Source organism: Doryrhamphus excisus, linkage group LG8 (assembly GCF_037039965.1).
Source record: "Doryrhamphus excisus strain RoL-2023G ecotype Guam linkage group LG8, RoL_Dexc_Guam_v1.1, whole genome shotgun sequence".
Taxonomy (NCBI): Eukaryota; Metazoa; Chordata; class Actinopteri; order Syngnathiformes; family Syngnathidae; genus Doryrhamphus; species Doryrhamphus excisus.
Genome location: NC_136364.1, coordinates 18,324,876 through 18,349,931, shown reverse-complemented (window position 1 = coordinate 18,349,931; position 25,056 = coordinate 18,324,876). Strand labels below are relative to the sequence as shown.

General features: G+C 42.1%; 3 protein-coding genes across 5 annotated transcripts; 1 reads left to right on the top strand and 2 right to left on the bottom strand.

Moving 5' to 3' along the window:
- Positions 1-600: 600 nt before the first annotated feature.
- On the bottom strand, positions 601-9,381 carry LOC131134640 (solute carrier family 13 member 2-like). The gene is made up of 13 exons (XM_078792948.1): positions 9,064-9,381; positions 7,322-7,450; positions 7,107-7,243; positions 6,788-7,032; positions 6,671-6,709; positions 6,073-6,247; positions 4,893-5,015; positions 4,602-4,811; positions 3,379-3,473; positions 2,722-2,837; positions 2,472-2,633; positions 2,222-2,359; positions 601-1,375 (listed from the first exon to the last, which is right to left on the bottom strand). The coding sequence occupies exons 1-13, from the start codon at positions 9,163-9,165 to the stop codon at positions 1,247-1,249; spliced, it is 1,800 nt and encodes a 599-aa protein (XP_078649074.1). The 5' UTR covers positions 9,166-9,381; the 3' UTR covers positions 601-1,246.
- Positions 9,382-11,662: 2,281 nt separating this feature from the next.
- Positions 11,663-15,233, top strand: slc46a1 (solute carrier family 46 member 1). The gene is made up of 6 exons (XM_058080133.2): positions 11,663-12,194; positions 12,531-12,922; positions 12,991-13,463; positions 13,883-13,966; positions 14,114-14,270; positions 14,361-15,233. Exons 1-6 carry the CDS (start codon positions 11,871-11,873, stop codon positions 14,410-14,412), a joined length of 1,482 nt encoding a protein of 493 aa, XP_057936116.2. The 5' UTR covers positions 11,663-11,870; the 3' UTR covers positions 14,413-15,233.
- An 86-nt stretch (positions 15,234-15,319) lies between these two features.
- Positions 15,320-23,355, bottom strand: sarm1 (sterile alpha and TIR motif containing 1). Of its 3 annotated transcripts, XM_078792946.1 has the most exons (9): positions 23,126-23,355; positions 22,555-23,048; positions 20,590-21,208; positions 20,303-20,515; positions 20,141-20,232; positions 17,281-17,607; positions 17,018-17,207; positions 16,164-16,278; positions 15,320-16,055 (listed from the first exon to the last, which is right to left on the bottom strand). In XM_078792946.1, the coding sequence occupies exons 2-9, from the start codon at positions 23,016-23,018 to the stop codon at positions 15,937-15,939; spliced, it is 2,139 nt and encodes a 712-aa protein (XP_078649072.1). In that variant the 5' UTR covers positions 23,019-23,048; positions 23,126-23,355; the 3' UTR covers positions 15,320-15,936. The 3 variants fall into 3 exon arrangements, with proteins under 3 accessions (XP_078649072.1, XP_078649071.1, XP_057936111.2); XM_078792945.1 differs by having other exon boundaries at positions 22,555-23,355; XM_058080128.2 differs by having other exon boundaries at positions 15,321-16,055; positions 16,157-16,278; positions 22,555-23,355.
- Between the last annotated feature and the right edge of the window lie 1,701 nt (positions 23,356-25,056).

Below are 25,056 nucleotides of genomic sequence, written 5' to 3'. Positions count from 1 at the left end.
TCAGCCACCTTGCTGTCTGGATAAGGACTTCGAACTACAGCCGTCCCTCGTTTATAGCGGTTAATTGGTTCCAGACCTGACCGCAATAAATGAATTCCCGTAATACAGGATTCAGTGTTGATAAATAGACACAGAAAACCTTTTTATGACTTTCTAACTGTGTTTTTAACATCATTAGAGCCCTGCAGACATGAAATAACATCCCTATAGACACATTTCTAAATTGTTTACATCATGCTGCGTAACTCTTTTGCAGCAGGGACTTGAGACAGCCGCTAGTTGGCGAGCTACCATCAAATTTCATTCTTGTCAACTTAAGCCTAACACTTACCACTTCCACACAAGATGGGAGGAGCACTTTTTTCCACTCTGTCGTGTTGGACGTGCCATGGCTAACATCACGACTTTATGTGGTGTTAAGGTAATGTGATGTCAGGTAATGCCATTACTGCCACCTAGTGGCCAGAATGCTACATATCCCTTGTATTTTAATAAGCTTGGACTAATAATGGACCACAGTCTACTGTAAAATCATTTATTAATTTTGAAAAAATGTGATAAAAATAAAAAAAACACCCATTTCTAGAAACATTATTACTTTTGTATTTGGTTCATGTCATAGTTAAGTAGGACAAATCTACTGGTAAAGTTGATCTAATCCACCTTTGACTTTCTTACTTCCAGGTGTGCAGAAATTACAGTTAAATCGACTTTTTTAAAAAATGCGAGCGATAAATAAGTCAAACGAAAAGCTATAAATAAGTTATCAGTTATCATATGGGTGTCGGCCTTGAGAGGAAAAACATTATCGGTTTGCAAAAAGTGTTTCTAACATTACGACCCTCACATGAAAACTAAGCAAATATAACACCTGTTAGCATGACAGTGCAGGGTCCCAACACAGAAAGCACAATAATAAACATACTGGTCAATCATATTTTTGGTAAAACTGTTCCTACCGTATTGGATCTCATGAGGTTGTGCAGGAGGAGCTCGGGAAGGTTGCATCAACGTGTGGTCGGAATACTCTACTTACATTTAATTTAAGACTTTAGTAGCATCAAGTTATGACCTGCAGATCCAATGAATTGAGCTCATTTGAGTGAAAAACGTTTGAAAACGGAGCTTCAGTGTTGACAGGCCAGCATGTCCATTTGGCTTTGAGTGGCCGCTGTCTTCAATAAGTTCTATTGATCACACATCGATCATCTATTCGCTGGTGTGGTTTTGTTCTCCGTGGTCGTATTTAAGGATTTTTCGTAACATTTGCCCAACTGGGGAATGTGTTGAGCTGGAACATGGCCACGCCCCATGTGTTAATACCAATGTTGATGGTGACGACTCCAAGCAAGTTGAGGATAAATCCAGCCTTGGCCTGAAAACAAACAATGAAGCTGAATGGGGAAAGCGTGTTGAATACTGGATTATTATTATACTATACTTATTATACTATTATTATTATTATTATACTCAACTATTCAGGACAGTCCTTCATTCATTCATTCATTCATTTTTGGGGGGTGCTGGAGCCTATCCCAGCTGTCTTCGAGCGAGAGGCGGGGTACACCCTGGACTGGTGGCCAGCCAACCACAGGGCACATATAGACAAACAACCATTCACACTCACAATCATACCTATGGACAATTTGGAGTCGCTAATTAACCTAGCATGTTTTTGGAATGTGGGAGGAAACCGGAGTACCCGGAGAAAACCCACGCATGCACGGAGAGAACATGCAAACTCCACACAGAGATGGCCGAGGGTGGAATTAAACTCGGTCTCCTAGCTATGTGGCCTGCACGCTAACCATTCGTCCAACGTGCAGCCCTATTCAGAACAATTTGTGTATAAAAATACATAATATGATATTATCAGACGTAGGATTAATATAAGCTGCTTATCTCCAAAATTGGATTCCGGATCCTTCCACAAGAGATTGGATGGATCAATCCCAATACCGATTATCATTATTGGATCAATACTACCGTGATGATATAGATGTTTTTAAGTTCTCTTTCGTTTTTGTGTTGTTCACATATCGTAAATGTTCTTTCATTTGTATTTATATATTGTTCTCCAATCGGTATTGGTGTCACCATCTGTATCGGTGATCCTGGCCTTGTTTTTAGCATTTGATCGTTCCACCTCTACGTTCCATGCAAAGCAGTGTGTGCTTGTCAATACACACACACAGTTAGACAATGTTGTGTAAGGTCTCACCATGTCCATGACTTTAAGGTTGCCGTAGGAGAAAGCAATAGCATTGGGGGGTGTTGCTACGGGCAGCATGAAAGCCAGGGAGGTGGCGATGGCGCAGGGGAACATCACGTACAGAGGATGGATCTTAATGGCTGTGGCCTAGAAAGCATACAGACAAGGAGTTGATGTTAAATACTGGCTTCACTAAACATGAATAAAATGTTGAGGTAAATAAAATATGAATTTATATACTATGAGTATTGGCTCTCACCATGGCGCCGAGTATTGGTAGAAACAGAGTGGCGGTGGCAGTGTTGCTGGAACATTCAGTGAACATGGCCACCAGCAGACACAGCACAATGGAGATGGCAAAGGGGGGGATGCTCTGCAGCGGGATGAGACTCTCCCCCAACCATTTGGATAGTCCAGACACCTTTAGCCAATGAGAAGAAAACACGAGTGAGCCCAAACATATGTAGACAGAATGATCGTACGTTCAGATCTTATCCGGCTTCCATTACCTCGCTGCCGTGGGCCAAAGCGAAGCCTCCTCCCAGGAGCAAGATGATGCCCCAAGGCATCTTTTCATGGACGATATCCCAGGTTAGCAGTGGCGATGGAGCTTCATCGAGCCCCTCTATTTTTACACAGAGATCATATAAAATATCTTAGATAAATATATCTAAATAACATGCATAGTTCATAAAAAGTCATAAACTAGTAAAAGATCAGCTAGCGTTGGAACATCACATGTGCTTGTATTTTTCTATTTTTTCCATTAACGCTCCATCTGATGTGGCGAAGCCCTGATTTATTCATTCATATACAGTAGAAGCCATTTCGTGTAAAGGAGCGGCGTGTACGGGTTGTCTAAACTTGACCTTGAAGATATCAGGCTACGAGTCAGGAAGGAGATCCGATAAGGGTTATTTGAAAACACGGAATCAGCTAAATGTCTTCTAACGGGCAGTAAAAGTTAGTGGCGATATCTTTATGTGTTATCATTCACTGAAGATGAGGAAAGACGATGACTGTAAAACTCCACACATCTTTCACGTGACCAAACCTGCTGGAAATGTCCCTCACCAGAATGATGAACCAGGATTAACTCATTTAACAGATTAATCACACAAAAAATATATATATATTACATACATTAGATAACATGGTTAGCATACCGTCATCAGATCTGCTGCCCCATCTGGGAAGTTTGGAGGGGATGCAGAAGAACAGTGATGACAATAACACGGCCACGGTGCCATCTGTCACGTACCTGATGAGTAAAAAAAGGGGAGGAAATATGCCCCATTATTAGTCTAGTCAACAAACTTTACATATTTACATAACATATATTTGTTTTTTTCAAGCACAATAATAGCTAAATGAACTAAAATACACATTGTACAATATATACGGCATTCAGAGGCATTGGGAATGATACGCAGGGGGCTACTGTTTGCCACCGTAACCCACGGCAAGCTGAAACTGAACTCTGAACTCTTGTCACTTCCTGTCCACCACCCACTTGTTTATAGCAACACACACATGCAGAAGTCTTAATTAATTAAAAGTTAATTAGATGTCTTAAATGTCTGATTTACTCTTTTTATGTCTGTAAACGTGACTATAGGGGTGTTAGTTCATGTCTAGAGGGCTCTAATAATGTTAAAAACTATATTTACGAGGTCATAACCAGCTTTCCTATGTTCTACCTGCAACATTTTGAAGAAATTCACTCATCAGGGTCGGTCTTAAATGGCTTATTTACTCTTACCATGTCTGTAAAGGTGACTATAGGGGTGTTAGTTCATGTCTAGAGAGCTTTAATGTTAAAAACTGTATTTATGATGTCATAAATAGGTTTCCTGTGTTCTACTAACCAAATTTGGCAGAAATTCACTTATCAGGGTCGCTCCTAAATGGCTTATTTTCTCTTACTATGTCTGTAAATTTCCCCACTGAGGGACGAATAAAGGCATATCTTAATCTTAAAGGCGACTATAGGGGTGTTAGTTCATGTCTACAGGGCTCTAATAATGTTGAAAACTATATTTATGAGGTCATAAACAGGTTTCCTATTTTCTACCTACAACATTTTGAAGAAATTCACATATCAGGGTCGATCCTAAATGGCTTATTTACTCTTTCTATGTCTGTAAAGGCGACTATAGGGGTGTTAGTTCATGTCTACAGGGCTCTAATAATGTTAAAAACTATTACGATCATAAACGGGTTTTTTGTCGTATGCTAATGGGTCCAGGTTCAGACTTTGGACAGCCCTGCCTCTAAGGTTCTGTTTTTGAAGATTGGCAGGTGGATTTTTGACCCTATAAAACTAGCAAGCACTTCCACTAAGTGCTGTGAAGTATCCCATGAAGACATTATTTCCAATCCTACTCACATTGTGGTTTGGTTGAAGAGAACAGTGGCCCAGCCTGGTATGAAGCCAGGCTCCCTGGTAAACCACAGAAGAACCAGCAGCGTGAAGATAACCAGCACACTGGCCTCAGCGAAGCTCATCTTGCCCAACTTTTTGTACTCATCTTTGATTACCTGGTAGGCCTCTTTGTCACCTGCACTTTTAGTTCCACATCCAAATGATTGTCTGAAGCTGGAAGAGGACGGTACGGTGACAATGAATGACTTTGCAACGGTCACACGGCTTATGAAAGACGACGAGGTGGTGGCTTACTTCAGGCCCAAAAACATCAGCTGCAGCCAAAGCCAAGCTAATGCTAGCATGAGAATCATGTTGGGGAATGCAAAGCCAAACCAGCTGGCAAAATTGATGATGCCACCATTATCTGGATATAGTCTGTGGATGAATACAGGAAATAACAGTTGAGAGTACATAACATACAGTATACGTATACACATAGAATATCATTTCACTCATTTCACAATGTGAAACCCATATATTATACACATTCATTACACATTTTTTTGATGATTGTGGCTTTTGGGAAAACCCAAAATGCAGTGTCTCAGAAAATTTGAATATTATGAAAATCATGCAGTCAAATAACCCTATCATAACTGGAATATTAGCAATAACCCGGTTGCACACCAATAACCCTTTTGGAAAAAACCCAATATGATCATATTCTGGGCTGCAAGGTGGAAAAAGTGGTTAGCACCCAGGCCCCACAGCTTGGAGACCCGAGTTCAATTCCACCCTGTGTGGAGTTTGCATGTTCTCCTCGTGCATGCGTGGGTTTTCTCCGGGTACTCCGGTTTCCTCCCACATTCCAAAAACATGCTAGGTTAATTGGCGACTCCAAATTGTCCATAGGAATGAATGTGAGTGTGAATGGTTGTTTGTCTATATGTGCCCTGTGATTGGCTGGCCACCAGTACAGGGTGTAACCCGCCTCTTGCGCGAAGAAGACCTTCGTGAGGATAAGCGGTAGAAAATGAATGAATGAATGTTCCATTAGAAAGGAATCTAGGATAATGAATTAAAGTATTGAAGTATTGAAATTGAAAACATGGTGGCAGGTTGTTCATTGTATGCCTTGCTGGTGTTTTTGTATACAGGAAGAAGAAGCGGAAATCAAATGCACTGCGTCTGGACGTTCTCTGTGTGTCACTGTTTTGATCAAGATATCCCGATTGTTTCTAATTACCATGTATACAGGAATAACTCTGTAAACGGATTATTCTGAATGTTTCAGAAACCGGAATATTGACTGTAATATTGTAAACTTAAGTGTCTGATCGCTTCCATGCCATGCTGGATTGATGCAGTAATTCCCCCAAAAGGAAATGAACATACTTCTCAGAATTTTGAGAAGTTGCAACAAAGAGGAACACAATAAAAAGCAACAGAGGAGATGTGGAGAATTTGCATATTGCATTATGCAAACACGTACTTATCAATCTGGCCCTTCAGGATGACATTGGGTGTGGTTCCGGTGAGAGTGGCTGTGCCTCCGATGCTTGCGGCGTAACACACACTCAGACTCATGCCTTTGGTCAGGTTCATGTACCTCTGCTCCCTCTTGATTCTACGCTGGTCCATTGTCTCTGGGATACTCGCACCACCCTCTGGAGGAAGACAGTGGAGAGTCAGAGGAAAAGTTCTTAAAAATAAATAAAAAAATCTGCATCTTTCCATCAATGGTGGACATGCTGTCTCTTGTTACATTTAAACAGTTACAGTTAAAGAATGAATAATTCAATACAGTAATGCATGTTTCCATGTGGCACAAACATCTGTAAGAACAAAGTGCAAAGTATGATTTTGGTGCAGGTACGTTACTCTTCGTGATTTTGTTGAAAAAATTCCAGATCATGGACATGCTGAGCTACCTAGCTTGTTGTGTGGAGTATACTATACATTAAAAAACAGTACAAATATTGGATGATAATAATATTTTCAGACATCTGTAATGCTAATAATTGAAGAAAAACAATCTCTACCGATGCCTGCCTCCAGGCCATAATTCCAAAACGAAATAAAAAACCTACTAGAAACATCGTTTTCTGCCTCATCCATGTCGACTACATCTAAAAAGACACCAAAAAAGAAGAGTATTACTGACCGATGACAAGTACTTTCTTTAGTAAACTTAGTGTGACGCTCACCCGTGTTGACGGTGCCGCCCTTTAGTTGGAGTTCCTTGCATTCATAACGGGGATGCATCTCAAATCCCTGGTTCTCCAGGCCATCCTTGGCATTGAATTCCTGAGCTCTCTCTTCGGCGTTCGCCTCAGAATCGTTGAGCTGCTGCAGCACGGCGTTGGCGATGGGCAGCATCATGGCCGTGGAGGCTGTGTTACTGATCCACATGGACAGGAAAGCCGTGGTGCCCATGAAGCCGATCATCAGGCTGGAAAAACCAATTCGTGGCTGCAGGTGAAACTGTACCGTACTTCCACTGTACTTTAGGACGACTGGTCTTACAGCGAAGGTTTCACCCCGACAAGAAGCAGAACCTGGAGGGCGATCCTTTTGTGCAGATTCCAGTGCTCCACAGCGATGGCTACCAGCAAACCACCAATGAAGAGCATGTTGGAGTCCTTTAAGTACTGGATACACACCTGGGTCAGAGGGAACACAGTGTTACCAAACTATGGATTCTTGGACGCAAGGGTTAGACTATTTAGAAGTAGAAATACCTCATCTGATTCCATGATCTTCATCATGGGGAAGAGAATGACTGGCAGCAGGGACGTAGCGGCCAGAGGGATGCACTCTGTACACCAGTACAGTGCCATCAAGATGATCACAAAGCCACATTTTGCCTCCTGTAATGATAACGATAACGATAACATCAACACTAGGGGTGCCTTGAAACAGTCACTTCAGTAGACGATACATGAGATTGGGTTTACAGTACAACAAAAATTGCAGGGGTGCTGGAGCCTATCCCAGCTATCTTCGGGTGAGAGACGCTGTACACCCTGAACTGGTTGCCAGCCAATCACAGGGCACATATAGACAAACAACCATTCACACTCACATTCATACCTATGGACAATTTGGAGTCGCTAATTAACCTAGCATGTTTTTGGAATGTGGGAGGAAACCGGAGTACCCGGAAAAAAACCCACGCATGCACGAGGAGAACATGCAAACTTTTCATCAATTCTCTGATGGCAACACCAGGTCCCATAGTTATTGTAAAAAAAAAACTAAAAAAAAAACTGGTGGAATCGAACTCAGATCTCCTAGCTGCGTGACCTTCACGCTAACCACTAGAACACCGTGCAGCCCAACAATATATTCTAACTTACTAATTTAATTTCTACTACATCACGTTGGATTCGCTCTGTGTGTATGCTAGCAGCCCTACCTCCACCCACCGAGACAAAACGACTAAATACGACTGACAAAAGGTCTCACTCCGTTCATGTCGTTGTTTTGTGGAACATACACACCGCAGTCCTGAAACTAATCCCAAGTGAACCCTATTCCTGCCCGTATGGAGGCAAGGATGTGTGATTAATTGATTATCATCTTGTCACGTTTTAATCTTGCTAGTTCATACCACCGCTAATAAATATTACATCATTCAATACAGCAATAAAACATGACCAACACCTGATCCCGAGGATAAACAACCACGTGGAAGAAAATCACTGAAATTACACGAGTCACATGAGGAAGCTGTCATTTTTAATTAGGTTAATAAAGGTAATTTGGTTAGCGCGCAGACCTCACAGCTAGGAGACCAGGGTTCAATTCCACCCTCGGCCATCTCTGTGTGGAGTTTGTATGTTCTCCCCGTGGGTTTTCTCCGGGTACTCCGGTTTCCTCCCACATTCCAAAAACATGCTAGGTTAATTGGCCACTCCAAATTTTCCATAGGTATGAATGTGAGTGTGAATGGTTGTTTGTCTATATTTGCCCTGTGATTGGCTGGCGACCGGTCCAGGGTGTACCCCGCCTCTCGCCCAGAGACGGCTGGGATGGGCTCCAACACCCTTGTGAGGAAAAGCGGTAGAAAATGAATGAATGAAAAAAAAAATAGTATTTGTATTCAAAGATGGCGCACTGCAGATTTATGTCAGACCTGCTGCTTGATCTGCTCAGACCATTTAGAACCAGTCATCAACTACAACCGGTTCCCTGTTATGTCTCCATTTTCTAAACTCCATAATAGTTATATTACCACTGGAGGGTGAAAGATGCATGCATGTTCAACTGTCACCATAAGTAACATGAGCATAATGTCATACACCTAAACCTCTACGGTAGCTGTTATCTTGGGAGATAATCTTAACTGTATACTGAAGCTACCAGAAATCGTATACAGCACAATTAGCACATTGTTTAGAATGTAACAATGATTGGATTTTTATTTTTATGACAACAATATATTGTATTTTAATCCAAAATGTGACAGACATCCTCTTACCGAAGTGGGGACGACAAGAGGCAGAGGCAGCAGTAGTAGAGGCGTGAGAACTATCACAATATAATTCCTATACCTCCACAACCATGAGAGAAATCCAGCCATGATGGAGAATCGGTGATACACATTCAAAGTATGGAACCAAGACAGCAGGCGAGAAAAAGATGAAAAATGAGTGACACCGCTGTTGTATGTAAAGGATGGTATTATATGAGGTCACGGTTTAAATAGCAGTACACTTCACCCTGAGAGACATTAAAAATTAACCCCAAAAGGACAGAGGCGGGTTGCGTGTGCTTCCATGTGTTTTCAGGTGATCAGATAAGGTGACAATAAAGTCCAGAAAACGAATCGTTATCTTGCGTCTTAGAAGTGGCCGCCGCAAAGTGTGTATCAATGCAAAAGAGGTGAGAAGATGTTTTATCAGCAATACGGCATCATACACACCGAGATGACTTAAGGAAATAAAAAGCCAAAATAAAGCTACTTGATAGTTATTGTTTTTTTGATAGTGACAAGTCGGAGGGAACATGTCAGGCCAAAGTACCATTAGATAGCAAGGTTGATGGCCTTGCGCATGCATGGCTGGTGTGGGTGTGACTTCCAAAAACAATGTTGTGATTCCCAGTCAATTCTGCACAAGGAAGAAATGCAGACAAACCAGATCCACTTCCTCCTTTGACACAGTCTGTGCATGCAGGTGAGAGCATAGGCAAGGCAACGATAAATGCTTTGTAATTATCTCTATAAACATTTAGCACACAATGACACTTTCCGACTAATGACTGAGAAAGTGTAACAATGAAGCGCTGACGCAGATTTGACTTGATTGCGCACCGGTTCAAAAACCGCTTAGGGTTTAATGAACGTTCACGTCGGTGAAATACTGTACATGCTTTGCACAACAAGTGAAAACGTGTTTTATTACGTGCAAAAACCCTGAGTTTGTATTTAATTGCTGTCAAGCTCAAAGTCCCTCACAGGTACATTGTAAAATATAATCACTTGCAGAAGTACATTTCCTCAATGAAACTTGGTTATGGCAAATGAATATAAAACTAGATACTATGTGACACTTGAGAGTAGTACTTCATTGTGATTGCATACAAAAACATGTGCTGGAGAGTCAAGCTGTCAAAGTGATGTTATGTGCAATTCTTGTGTGAGGGAGTGAGGTTTACCGGCATACTTTCGCACTTCAGGTTGTGCAGGGGTGTCAAACGGCGGATGGATAAGTGGAGATGTTGCTGGAGGCATCCCTCATGACTGTGTGGTAATGACTGGCTGCAGTTCACTTACGTCATTCATTTGGACCGTCCTGCATGTTGAGAACATTTTGTGGGTGGATGGCAAGGGAACTTTACAAAAATGCATGGACTAGGACATGAGTTTCGGAGAGTGCATGCCCTCCGTGAAGCCATCTTCACCAACTGGAGCAACCTGCTATGGGATGTTAAGCTCCAGTTGAAATGCAACGGTGTCACTATTAGCAATGGTTGAATAGTATGGAATATGCACTGTTTTGTAATCCCACATTTTCTTATCACTCCTTTTTTCCCCCTCAACTGTGCTGTGCTTTTCCACTGACCTCCTAACACTTTGCAACCTGCAAGAACGGTTAGATACTGTAGATAGGACTTACTGATTGCAGGCCAGAAAACCACAGTCAAGTAAATGTAGTATTATCGGAAGGCAGAGGATTCTAGTATTGTGCAATTGTACACATTCAGAAACTGTTGAAGTGAAGGACAGCCAAAGAACTAAGAGATTGTGTAGCAATCCAGTGACTTTTATGTACTCACTCTGCACACAAAACCAGCAGAAGCATAACAATAGTTAATGTCTGTTCCCATTGGTAATTACGCAATCATTAACTGGCCTGGTGTGAACAGGGCGTGTAAGCGCTTCAAGTTACAAATTACTGCATTCTAAAAAGGTGCTAGGAAAACACAGCCTTTGTTAAAACTCAATGATGCCGTCGTCGAGCCATCAAGTTGTTACTATATGAAGCTTGTTGACCTTTAATTGCATATATTTACAAATGCTTTACTATCATGTGTAAACACTTACCTTCAAGTTTGTGTTTCCTTCAGATGACCATTTGGCATTCACATCCAACTTGGTACCATCTATAAAATAAAAGGCAGGGATTAAATAAACACTAATTGCATTCAATCTGGTATTATCTTTGTTTTTGTTATGCCATTATATAATCCCCAGCCATAAAATACAATTTCTTGTCAAGGATTAAGGTAAGGAAATTTCAATTTGAGTTTTTTTTACAGGTTCAACACTACTGCATACTACCATAATTATCAGCATTAGTCATACAAACCAGCATACTGTCAATTAAAAAGTGATTAGTATATTATATAATTATGTATTATTGGTAATAACCATTGTAGTATAATAAGTCATTCCAAAAGCAAATATATATTAAAAAATATATATATATTAATAAAAATAAATAATATTTAATAAAAAATTATTAATAAATAAAAATAAAAATAATTAATCAAAATAAAACATTTGTTTCCCATTACCTCGTCATAGTATCAAATGTTATGGCTGACATATTGGTGTAATTCTCCCAATTGTCCAGTTGGTGTCGCCAGGCTGCCACTGACAGCTTTGCTTCCTGTTGAAGTGAGTCAAGCATTGAAGCCGTTTGAAAGATTTTCACCAACTTTTAACCATCAAAAACACAAATTGGCACCAAATAGCGTCGTTGTAATGTGTTAACAGAGCGGTTAGCAGCAAGTGAGTCGAGTTCACAGTTTTTTTTGTGTTTACTCGTTCCGCTTCAAGTCATGTTCGAGCCGGACACCGCAGCTATCCTTCCCGGTGACGAGGACACGAATTCTGGCGTGAATGAGAATGACGCCAAGGCCTCCTTCGGCGGAACAGAGGACTCATTACCGCCACTGACCACCGGAAGAGTGGGGCCACCATTTACATGCCCGCTGCCTGTGTCCGTGGAGCCTGTCATGTTCCTGTCTGTGTTTGCTGTGGTTCTCCAGGCACCGCTGTCCACTCAGTATCTGTGGGACAGAATCAGCGAGGACCTCGGCTACAACGCCTCCAAGAGGCCGGCGTGTGGAAACAGCTCTGCTGAAACAGACCCTCTTCAGAAGGTATACTTTTAATAGTCTATTTTATGGTTTAAAACAACCTTAAGTTCCGTTAGTTGCATATTTTGAGTCGTGCTGTGGTCAGACATTAAGCTAACATGCTAACCACGTGCACCACGTGATTCCAATTAACCTTAGTGGTACACATGCGCACGTGGACATGTATTGTTTATTTGCCTTTACAAAGATAACAATTCAGTGATATACAACTATACTGTAACATTCTAAGGTGTATTTCTACCTTAATTGGCAATAGAGGCAAAGTACAATGACTATTATATACATTAAATACAATTATTTGTGTGCTATAGTGCAATTATACACCACTTCCTCTTCCAGGAAGTGGAAACCCTGACAGCACACTGGAACCTCTACATCAGTCTTGCAGGCTTCTCTGTAGGCTTGCTGGTGGTCCCACTCCTGGGTTCGTGGAGCGACTTCGCAGGTCGCAGGCCAGTCCTCATCATCCCCAACTTGGGCCTGGCTGCTCAAGTGGTGGTGTACCTGGTGGTGATGTACCTGAAGCTGCCTGTGGTGTACTTCCTGGTGGGCAGACTTCTCAGTGGACTGCTGGGTGATTTCAATGCCGTCCTGGCTGCGTGCTTTGCGTATGTGGCAGATACCAGCGATAGAAGGACCCGCACTTTCAGAGTAGCAATCTTGGAGGCTTGTATCGGACTTTCAGGGATGTTTGCCAGCATTATTGGAGGACATTGGAGGCGGATGCAAGGGTAATTAGAATGTTATGTAAATGTTAGCATAGTTCATACACCATCTTGTTTTTTTTTACTGTTTGCAGCTACATCAACCCCTTCTGGTTGGCTTTGGCCACTAGCCTGGCATCGGCTTTGTACGCCTTCCTGTTCGTCCCTGAATCTGTTGTGAAAGACCCAAGCGCCAAGCTTCTAAGCCCTCGCCATCACAAGGCCGTGTGGTACATTTTCTCCACCGGAGGCAGTGAGGATGGTGGAAGGTTCCAGAGGTGCAAGCTGTGGCTCTATATGCTCTGTTTCTTCCTGGTGGTCACCGTGCACACGGGGAGTCGCGACCTGTTTGTTTTATACGAGCTGAGCCCGCCGCTGTGCTGGGGGTCGACCCTCATCGGCTACGGCTCTGCTGCTCTACACCTGGCCTACCTGAGCAGCCTGCTGGGGTTGAAGGTCATGCAGTATTGCCTGGAGGACTCATGGGTGGCTGTCATTGGGCTGGCCTCCAACATCGCCGGGCTGGTGGTTATCGTTGTAGCCGACACCACTCAACTCATGTTTGCAGGTTAGAAACCCTGAACCCAAACTTAGATCTGATCTACAATTCATAGTAATGGTTTAATTTCATTTGAACATGCATCAGATTACAATTGAATGCATCACATAATCAGTTCACAGTTCCACATGTCCAAAAGGAGTAGGAAGAAGCAAAACTTATTAAGTCCTACCCGTCCATCTGGTGCTTTTACAATCAGTAACTGTTACATAATTTTTGTTTAATTTTTTTTAATATTTATTTATTTATTTGTCACGTACCGAAGTACGAGGTGATATGACCATCCAATGACATAATGGGTACCATAGTAAGTGTCAATATAGTGATATATATATACGTATATAGCACATCATGACTGGTTCAAGACTCTTCATCCTTGTATTTAGCAAACATCAACTGCTTTGTATTGTTACTTCATCCATCAACAGGTTATGGTCTGCTGCTGTTCTTTGTGACTTCTACACCTGTGCTCCGGTCCAAGCTGTCCAAGTTGGTGAGCCAGTCCGAACAAGGTTAGTCTATAGTCACGAATCACGTGCTATAAATGCAGAATCTATGGTCAGATTATATACCAAGTTAAATTAGCTTTGTCACTTAATTGCACTCCATATTTGTTTTGGCTGTTGGTTGTTCATGCTGAAATGTGTGCTCTCTACCAGGTGCGCTCTTTTCCTCTGTGGCCTGTGTGGAGAGCTTGTGTTTCCTGGTGGGTAGTGGTCTTTTCAACGCCCTCTACCCGGCAACACTGCACTTCATGAAGGGCTTTGCTTTCCTGTTTGCCGCTATCATCCTCCTCATCCCCGCTGGAATAATTGGGTGAGTCTCCACTCCACGCATCAAGCAAAAAAAAAAAAAAAGTCAACTACTGTAGATGTATGTTGATAACGTACGCCACCGTCTCTCCAGGAGGCTGCAATGTTTGGAGCGGAGAGAAATAAGCGAGTCCACAGCATCCTGACAATGGCAAAGATGTTTATTGTGTGTTTATATCCAGAGCATACTGGACACAGACTAGTCATCATCCCCAGCTTTACTTGAAAGTGGGAAGAATCGACCATTTAGTGACTGATTTCACTAAAAACCACTTGACCATCAAAAGCACAATGAAGGGAAAACTTTTAACTCCACACTTGTTGCATATGTAAGATGTTTTTATGCTTTTATTCCTTTGATCTCTACAAATGTGTAAGGTGCCTGAAAGTGTTACTCAGTTAATAAATTTTTTTTTTCAATTAATACAAATGTCAATGCAATATTTAAGTAATCATATCATAGACGAGACTACTGTTATTAGTTTAAATGATAGTCATTAGTTATCAGGGTATAAAATGCTAATTCCTACTACATAACAGTACCATTTAATTTAATTGCAATATATTTACTTAGCTACATCCTTATCTTACTGTAATAAATACATGAAGATGTGAATAATTGACAGCAGAACAAAGGGAAACGGTAGCAGCAGTTAGGGATTACTGAGTTACAGTTCCACCCCCTGCTGACCTCCTCAAAGCAGATGGTCCAACACTGGATAGTCCCCAAGCACACGGACAGACACAACATGACTCAGGGGTCACATCCTAGAAGTACTGTGGGCGGCCTAATCGCCGTTAAAATGCACTCGGGGAAGTGTAGGGGTTAAGCTTGTTTGGATTAATCTGCCTTTTTTTTTTCTCTTCGATCTGTCAGTACTGTTTTTGTATGTGTTTTATTCATTTCATTTTAATGTTTGACTGCGAAGTCAAGTGATGAAGGTTATGATGCCATTAAAACAATTTCGACTGAAAAGAATTGCACTTTGATAGTATTTCCTATCTGTATTTGTACTGGTAACAGTTTTACGCATACATCTTTACTTCAAAATAATGCTGAACAATGTCTTTGTGAGGCTGTACTTCCTTTATTGAATAATAAAAGATGGCGTTTGACAAAGATTAAATCCCATACCCACCTCATTACATCGACATTGTCCCTGTGCTTCCTGTTTGTATTCTCTGTTGCTACATGTATTTTACTCCTTTAAGCTTAAATACATAGAGAATGCGTTTTCCTCCAGCTGACTAATATTTGCTTAGTACCAATACATACCGAACGCAATGGAGAATATGAATCTTAAATATGAACCAGTAGTTTCACAGATTACATGACATTCCAAAGCCAGTGTACATATGTATATATATGTATATATATAGCAATAATTATGCTATGTAAACTTAAAAAAATGAAAAATTGTGGTATACAGTAGCATACATATGAGCATGTTGAACCTTCTACTGTTCCTGAGACACAAAAGGCGTATTCTGTACCTGATAACCCATACTCACCTGTATGAAGCTATTGAGATTACGGGGGTCACAGTTTTTATAGGCAGTCCATAAAGTCTTAACATCATCGGGTTAGCTTCACATGCGCGTGGGATGAGCAGGAGAAGACCGCTGGCCAGTTCAGTGGATTTTTGGCATCACTTGGGAGTTACTTCAACCTACCGGTAGATGTTTTTATTTCTTCTTCTGCTCTTTGGAGCTATCCAGTAGGTCTTGGTTTCCCTTAAGAAAGCGCAGGATCTTCTCAATTGTGGCCTCCTGATATTCATGGGACCACCTGTGTGTCAAGAATAGTTTTTCAAGGAGTTTTAATTAGAAGTTTAAACTTCATTGACCTTCCCGGAGAGCGTACGAGAAGAGAACATCATAGAGTCTTACTTGATACCATTGAAGTTGAGAATTGATCTCATGTCCTCTGGAAGAGACACTGGATCAGGCCAAGCGAAATTGTCTGTGACAGGAACAATGTTCTTCTTCCCCGCCAAGGCTGTGACTATTTCCTGCAAGGTCCAGTCATTAAAGACGCAGTGTTAAGGCACACAAGTACAGACTAAATGATAAATAAATGATAAATAATGCAAAATAAAATTGACAAGATACACCAAAAGTGGGTTGCACGGTGGTCTAGTGGTTAGCGTGCAAACCTCACAGCTAGGAGACCCGAGTTCAATTCCACCCTCGGCCATCTCTGTGTTGAGTTTGCATGTTTCCCCGTGCATGCATGTTTTTTTTCCGGTTTCCTCCCACATTCCAAAAACATGCTAGGTTAATTGGCGACTCCAAATTGTCCATAGGTATGAATGTGAGTGTGAATGGTTGTTTGTCTATATGTGCCCTGTGATTGGCTGGCCACCAGTCCAGGGTGTACCCCGCCTCTCGCCCCAAGACAGCAACCCCTGCGACCTGAGCATGGCTGAACAAACAATGTCTTTCCAGATAGCAATGCACGGTTGCAGATAACCGCCATGTATCCCACTGGACATCCTCCAATTTGTTTCTATTGACTTTTTCATTGGCGTTCCATAATCTAACAAGATTCCCGCTGTGGGAATATTTCGGTTTTAAACAGGATAAACACCGTCAAAAAAACACGGACAGCGAAGCCATCATCCAGACAGTCAACGCTGGCCACCAGTCCAGGGTGTACCCCGTCTCTCGCCCCAAGATGGCTGGGATAGGCTCCAGCACCCCCAGCGGTAGAAAAAGAATGAATGATTACACCAAAACGGGTCACCTGACCTTATGCACCCAGTCCTTCATGGCGGTGTCTCCCATGCACTTGTCCAGAGCGTTGGCAGACAGGACCAGGATGAAGTTCCGTGCACGTTGCACGCTCTGAATCAGTTTGTCCTCAAATTTCCCGGCCTCCAGCTTCTCCACATCGATGAAGACGCTGAACCCTCGAACCTGCAGGTGAACCTTCAGGAGGCTTTTGGTGACAAGCAGGAATAAAGATGAGTCATTTACGTCATTCGTCTTCACCATCCCGGTGTAGTTCAGACCTTGCCAGTTGTGATCCGGTGGTGCGGCGGTAGCTGATGAAGACATCGGGCCCTGCGGGTTGGGCGTCTGTGTTGCAGGGTCTTAGCGGCTTGCGACTCACCGCCAAGATCTTGGCCCTGTGGACTCCGTTGAGTATGGAGCAGTCGTTCAGGAGCTGCTGATCCGTCAGGCTTTGGATGTTGTTGCGGTCCACGCCAGACTGGACCAGGCCGTAGGTGTACTGGCGGAAACGAGGGTCCGCTTCCGTCAACCAGTCGGCCATGTTGTGTGGGTCGCATGTGGCGTAGTTGGCGTAGGTTTTTAGCACACGTAGATCTCTTAGGAACCTGCAGGAAGGACGGTACAAAATCTAACCACATCATTTCTATATTTGGGGGAGGGGGGGCGATACATATATATACATACATATATACATATATATATATACACACACATCTATACATATATATATATACACACACATATATACATATATATATACACACATATATATACATATATATACACTCATATATATGTATACATATATACATATATACACACATATATATGTATACATACATACATATATATACACATACATACACATATATACATACATACATACATACACACATATATACAGTGAAGAAAATAAGTATTTGAACACCCTGCTATTTTGCTATTTCTCCCACTTAGAAATCATGGAGGGGTCTGAAATTTTCATCGTAGGTGCATGTCCACTGTGAGAGAGATAAACTAAAAAGAAAAATCCAGAAATCACAATGCATGATTTTTTAACAATTTATTTGTGTGATACAGCTGCAAATAAGTATTTGAACACCTGTGTATCATCTAGAATTCTGACCCTGAAAGACCTGTTAGTCTGCCCATTAGAAGTCCACCTGCACTCCATGTATCATCCTGAATCAGATGCACCTGTTTGAGGTCGTTAGCTGCATAAAGACACCTGTCCACCCCATACAATCAGTAAGACTTTAACTTGTAACATGGCGAAGACCAAAGAGCTGTCCAAAGACACCAGAGACAAAATTGTACACCTCCACAAGGCTGGAAAGGGCTACGGAGCAATTACCAAGCAGCTTGGTGAAAAAAGGTCCACTGTTGGAGCTATCATTAGAAAATGGAAGAAGCTAAACATGACGGTCAATCTCAATCGGAGTGGAGCCCCATGCAAGATATCACCTCGTGGGGTCTCAATGATTCTAAGAAAGGTGAGGAATCAGCCCAGAACTACACGACAGGACTTGGTCAATGACCTGAAAAGAGCTGGGACCACCGTTTCCAAGGTTACTGTAGGTAATACACTAAGACGTCATGATGTGAAATCATGCATGGCACGAAAGGTTCCCCTGCTTAAACCAGCACATGTCGAGGCCCGTCTTAAGTTTGCATATGACCATTTGGATGATACAGAGGAGTCATGGGAGAAAGTTTTATGGTCAGATGAGACCAAAATAGAACTTTTTGGTCATAATTCCAATAAGCGTGTTTGGAGGAAGAAGAATGAAGAGTACAATCCGAAGAACACCATCCCTACTGTGAAGCATGGGGGTGGTAGCATCATGCTTTGGGGGTGTTTTTCTGCACATGGGACAGGACGAGTGCACTGCATTAAAGAGAGGATGACTGGGGCCGTGTATTGTGAGATTTTGGGGAACAACCTCCTTCCCTCTGTCAGAGCATTGAAGATGGGTCGTGGCTGGGTCTTCCAACACGACAACGACCCGAAGCACACAGCCAGGAAAACCAAGGAGTGGCTCCGTAAGAAGCATATCAAGGTTCTAGCATGGCCCAGCCAGTCTCCAGACCTGAACCCAATCGAAAATCTTTGGAGGGAGCTCAAACTCCGTGTTTCTCAGCGACAGCCCAGAAACCTGACTGATCTAGAGAAGATCTGTGTGGAGGAGTGGGCCAAGATCCCTCCTGCAGTGTGTGCAAACCTGGTGAAAAACTACAGGAAACGTTTGACCTCTGTAATAGCAAACAAAGGCTACTGTACCAAATATTAACATTCATTTTCTCAGGTGTTCAAATACTTATTAGCAGCTGTATCACACAAATAAATTGTTAAAAAATCATGCATTGTGATTTCTGGATTTTTCTTTTTAGTTTATCTCTCTCACAGTGGACATGCACCTACGATGAAAATTTCAGACCCTCCATGATTTCTAAGTGGGAGAAATAGCAAAATAGCAGGGTGTTCAAATACTTATTTTCTTCACTGTATATACATACATACATACACATATACATACATACATACACATATATATACATACATACACATATATATACATACATACACATATATATACATACATACATATATATACATACATACATATATATACACATACATACATACACACATACATACACATATAGTATACATACATATATACACATATATACATACGTACATATATACACATATATACATACATATATACACATATATACATACACACATACATACATACATACACACATACATACATACATACATATATATACATACAAACACACACACATACTATATACATACATATATACACATACATACATACACATATATATACATACATACATATATATATACATACATACATATATATATACATACATATATATATACATACATACATATATATATACATACATATATATATACATACATACATATATATATACATACATACATATATATACATACATACATACATACATACATACATACATACGTACATACATACATATACATACATACATATACATACACATACATACATACATATATATATATATATATATATATATAGTTTTTGCTCAGTTCCTGTAGAGGAAAGTTCCACTTACCTTTTTCGGCAGAGGCCAGCAGTCATGCCAAGGTCTGTAATCAGATCCTGCTCTGTGATGTTCAGCAGGAGGTCTCCATCCACCTGGAGCTCCTGGTTATGGACAAATAAATAAATAAGTAAATATACCAAATGATGATTTCATGAATTAGTAGCAACTGACCTGGAAGCGATCGCAGAAGGTACTGAAGCCGACCTGCTGCAGCCAAGTCTGCACCTCGCAAGTCTTCCAGTTGGGCACACATGACAGGATACGCTTGGGTACTTCCTCTCCCATCATTCTCAACGCCCGCTTGGCCAGGGAACTGGCTGTTCCATTACTGGAGTACATGACAATCCTCTTGAGGCTTTGTACCGCTCCAATCTCTTGGAAAATCTGGACGTAAGGAGGAGAAGGTGTAAAAAAAAAAAAAAAAGGTGTTGGACGTAGGTAGACTAGATAGCGTGTACCTTAGTGTTGCGTTGACGGGACTTGATGCTGGTTTCAACACAGAGGTAGAAGGCCGCGATGCACTTCCCCTCCAGTCTAGTGCCATCCAGCAACGGCAGGAGGTGCTGCAGGTCGGACGCCGTCTTCCCCTGCATGCAGTCGGCGCTGTCGGAAAGACTGCGGGCAAAGTCGTCTGGATCCAGCGATGCAATGAACGGCTCCACAAGCTCCAAGGTGCCGGATTTCACCACCTCCTTTTCAATCTCCCGATTGGCCGCTAAGACAGTAACGGCCAAGCACGCGTGGAAGCGGATGAGTTCGTCCTCTTTGGAGAAGGCGAGAGGGAAGAGCCACTCGGCCGCCTGCTTCTCAATCATCCATCTCTGGCAGCGGTGGCCTCCGTACATGGCGCAGTTGGCCAAGGCCACGGCGCAGTGACGCAGCACGGTGGGGTCTGTGCCTCTGCACCAGTACAGGAGAGCATCCAGGGCGCCGTTCTTGATCAGGTGCACCGACGTCTCCTCTGTGTGTTTGAACATGTGCTCCAAGATCCCCGACACGCTGCGAGCCAGCTGGGCGTCTTCCTGTTGTCGAGTCAGGTTGAGGATGACCCCCAACCCCAGACGGGCTACATAGTCTCTGTGGAGATAAATATCATATTTTACTACTGAGCGGGCGGCACGGTGGTCGAGTGGTTAGCACGCAGACCAGGGTTCAATTCCACCCTCGGCCATCTCTGTGTGGAGTTTGCATGTTCTCCCCGTGCATGCGTGGATTTTTTTCCCGGGTACTCCGGTTTCCTCCCACATTCCAAAAACATGCTAGGTTAATTGGCGAATTCAAATTGTCCATAGGTATGAATGTGAGTGTGAATGGTTGTTTGTCTATATGTGCCCTGTGATTGGCTGGACACCAGTCCAGGGTGTACCCCGCCTCTCGCCCAAAGACAGATGGGATAGGCTCCAGCACCCCCTGCGACCCTCGTGAGGAAAAAGTGGTAGAAAATGAATGAATGAATGAATGAATGGTTAGCGTGCAGACCTCACAGCTAGGAGACCAGGGTTCAATTCCACCCTCAGCCATCTCTGTGTGGAGTTTGCATGTTCTCCCCGTGCATGTGTGGGTTTTTTTCAGGGTACTCCGGTTTCCTCCCACATTCCAAAAACATGCTAGGTTAATTGGCGACTCCAAATTGTCCATAGGTATGAATGTGAGTGTGAATGGTTGTTTGTCTATATGTGCCCTGTGATTGGCTGGCCACCAGTCCAGGGTGTACCCCGCCTCTCGCCCGAAGACAGCTGGGATAGGCTCCAGCAGACAACCGCCGTGTATCCCACTGGACATCCTCTAATTAGTTTCTATTGACTTTTTGATTGGCGTTCCACAATCTAACAAGATTCCCAATGTGGGAATATTTCGGTTTTAAACAGGATGAACATCGTCCAGACAGTCGACGCTTACTGAGGCGTTTGGTCGGCAAAGTAAATATCAACAAAACAGCACAAAATGGTGCACGCTCACAGACGGTGTCCCTCGCCACATTGCAAAAGAAACGCAATCGTTCATTCGGGTTATATGGCAGCTGTTTCTAATAATTTGGTCTACACACCCCAGTAGGGTAGGCTCCAGCCCATGTCTCTATTCATGACACTGAACAGGATAAGCAGCATAGAAAATGATTTGTTTTCTTGTACCCGTGGTGTACATGGACAGGAAGTGCTTCTAGAGTTACACTATTTTTATTTTATATATTATTAAAAAATTATATTTACATTATATATGTCACATATTGTGACATTCATGTACATTTCCTCTTTTAAAAGGAGCCAATAAATACATAAACACTACATCCCATTAGACTTGTCTGTGGGAGGTTAATTGATATAATGAAACTGTTTATGTTTTGAAGGTCTTTGTGGGGCGTTCAAGTGCATGTTCATTAGTATTATTACTATATTTAGTCGCATTAGTGCATTGGCGGGTACCTGTTCTCTGACACCAGTATCTGCTCCAGCAGCTTAGCGGACTCGTAGGTGATCTCCACGGCAGGTGTCTGTTGGAGCTGCAGCAGGAGCTCCAGGCCTCCATCCAACCGGATCCTGTTGCAGATCTCTTCAGCCACCTGACGTCCGACGCCGGGGAGGACCCAGGCCTCTTCCACCAGCTGGAAGATCTCCGCGACTGCTCTGCGAGTCTCATTGGAATCGGACGTTCCCTTGGCGGATTTAAGTCGTTGGATGGCGGAGCGCAAGGCGGGGAGTGACGTATCCAGAACCGCTTGCACTTCGGCGTGGATCCCGGGAGACACCGGTCTTTGCTCTCCCCCAGAGCCGCTCCTGCCTCGCTGTAGCCGGCTGACGTAGTCCGGGACTGTGAGCCGGTCTGAGCTGAACATGGTGGTCCAATGCTGGTAGATCCTCCACAGGAAAAACGTCAGAGACAAGAACATCTACCGGCGGAAGCGCTGGTTGCAGGTCGTCTTTGTGTACAAGAACATGAAATGGTTTCCAAACAAGGCCTCAGAGTGACACCTCCCTCCTAAAGCATCATAATCACCTCTGCATCCTGCGAAGATCTTCAAATAATGACAGTATAATATGATACTTTCAACCACCCAACAGCTCCTTTTGTCTTCATGACAAACAAAAGCTGTTGTCTTAAAGTGTAAACACGACGGAGTCTTTACTTTCTCATAAACCCGCACAGAAAACACCAAACAAAACACGCTAAGAAAAAAAATAAGCTGTCACTTCATTTAGCATCCGTCCTCCAGAGAGCTGCTCCGTCCGTCTGCACCAGGGGTGGTGGATCGATACAATTATCTATAGTATCGATACCAAGAGTATAAACCGAATCGGATCGCTATTTTTCAGTAATTCCGTTTATACAGGAGAGCCTTGAAGGACTTCAATGATATTGTTATATCATCTTAAATCAAAGTAAATCTACATTATTAATAAACTAATTATTCATTGTTTGCCTTAAGTATTTGTTTACTATGATTGTAATAATAAAGTAGAAGGTACTGTATTGTAGGTACTGACCATGTATTTATTTGGTATCACATCAGTGCTGAAATTTGCTGTATCGGACCACCCGTACGTCGTCTGTTCTTTGCACAGCCTGCGGTTACCGGATACAAACGGACATCCTTGACAACGAGAGCGGAAGCCCCTCCTTCTCCATTTTGTAAACAACGTAGGCCCTCTGCTGGACGGGGAAGGAAATACATAATTCATTCCTATTAATGAGACTCCCAGTGTCAACATGCAAAGGCCATCTTGAATAACTTTATAATGATTATAATGATTATAATTACACTCATTGTGTTGTTCTTGCGTTTTTTACTGTCTGCTGATGTAATAGAAAACAATCAAAAGTTGAATCCAAAATAATCCAAGTCAATAGAGACAACACTCAATTATTTAGTAGAATTTAAAATAGTATTTAAGGTGATTCATCAAAATATAACATTAAAAATTACTATTAAAAATTATTATTTGCTATTTAGGGTTTATAATTACCACTTACAAGTTTAAAGTAACAATGAAAATTATTTCAATAAAAAAAATTATAAAACCCCTAAAAGTTACAAGTAACAATTACTAGTTTGAGCTACAATTACCAGTTAAATTAAAGTAAAAGTTAAAGAAAGTTAAAGTAAAAATAATTTCAATAAATAAATTAAATGCAATAAAAAGATACTTATTATGAAAATACAATTACAATAAAATTAAAAGGTATGTTATTACGTATATTTTTTTGCATTATTGTACACAGAGATAAATAACTACAGGCAGTTTTTTTATACCGTGCATTATTGCGTCTTCTTGTTTTCTATATATACACACACAACAGGAAGTGAGACCAGCAATGTTGTTTGGTCTAGAGACAGTACCACTGTGGTAAAGACAGGAAGCAGAACTGCAGGTAGCAGAGAAGAAGAGGCTGAGGTTCTCATTGGGAGTGACCAGGATGGATAGGATCAGGAATGAATACATCAGAGGGACATTACATGTTAGAGGCCTTAGAGTTAAAGTCAGAGAGGCCAGACTGAGATGGTTCGAACATGTCCAGAGGAGAGATAGTGAATATATTGGTAGAAGGATGCTGAGTTTAGACCAAAGAGAACGTTCAAGAATGTAGTGAAGGAGGACATGAGGGTAGTTGGTGTGAGAGAGACAGATGCAGAAGACAGGGTTGGATGGAGGAGATTGATTTGCTGTGGCGACCCCTGAAGGGAAAAGCTGAACAAGAAGGAAGAAGAAGACACAACAGGAAGTGGGCCATATCCGAGTTCCGTGGGGGTGTGATCTTGAAGTGTCTATTAGAATTCTTTACAGCTTAACCCATTAAAGCAAATAGACAGAGGAAAGTGTTAGAAGGCTTTCAGTGATTGAACAATAAAAGGACTTGAGTCCTCATAAGATAGTCCTGGTGTCAAACTGAGCTTACAAACATTATTTTGTAGCATGCAAGTACTACTT

Coding starts and splice junctions, on each gene's coding strand:
- LOC131134640 (XM_078792948.1), bottom strand. CDS start 9,165: ATGGCTGGATTTCTCTCATGGTTGTGGAGGTATAGGAATTATATTGTG. Junction 4,812..4,892: donor CTGATGTTTTTGGGCCTGAA/GTAAGCCACCAC, acceptor GTCCTCTTCCAG/CTTCAGACAATCATTTGGAT. Junction 1,376..2,221: donor ACCTTAAAGTCATGGACATG/GTGAGACCTTAC, acceptor GTTTGTTTTCAG/GCCAAGGCTGGATTTATCCT.
- slc46a1 (XM_058080133.2), top strand. CDS start 11,871: ATGTTCGAGCCGGACACCGCAGCTATCCTTCCCGGTGACGAGGACACG. Junction 12,195..12,530: donor AAACAGACCCTCTTCAGAAG/GTATACTTTTAA, acceptor TTCCTCTTCCAG/GAAGTGGAAACCCTGACAGC. Junction 14,271..14,360: donor ATCCCCGCTGGAATAATTGG/GTGAGTCTCCAC, acceptor CCGTCTCTCCAG/GAGGCTGCAATGTTTGGAGC.
- sarm1 (XM_078792945.1), bottom strand. CDS start 23,018: ATGTTCTTGTCTCTGACGTTTTTCCTGTGGAGGATCTACCAGCATTGG. Junction 20,516..20,589: donor CCCGTCAACGCAACACTAAG/GTACACGCTATC, acceptor CCTTACGTCCAG/ATTTTCCAAGAGATTGGAGC. Junction 20,233..20,302: donor CCTTCTGCGATCGCTTCCAG/GTCAGTTGCTAC, acceptor GTCCATAACCAG/GAGCTCCAGGTGGATGGAGA.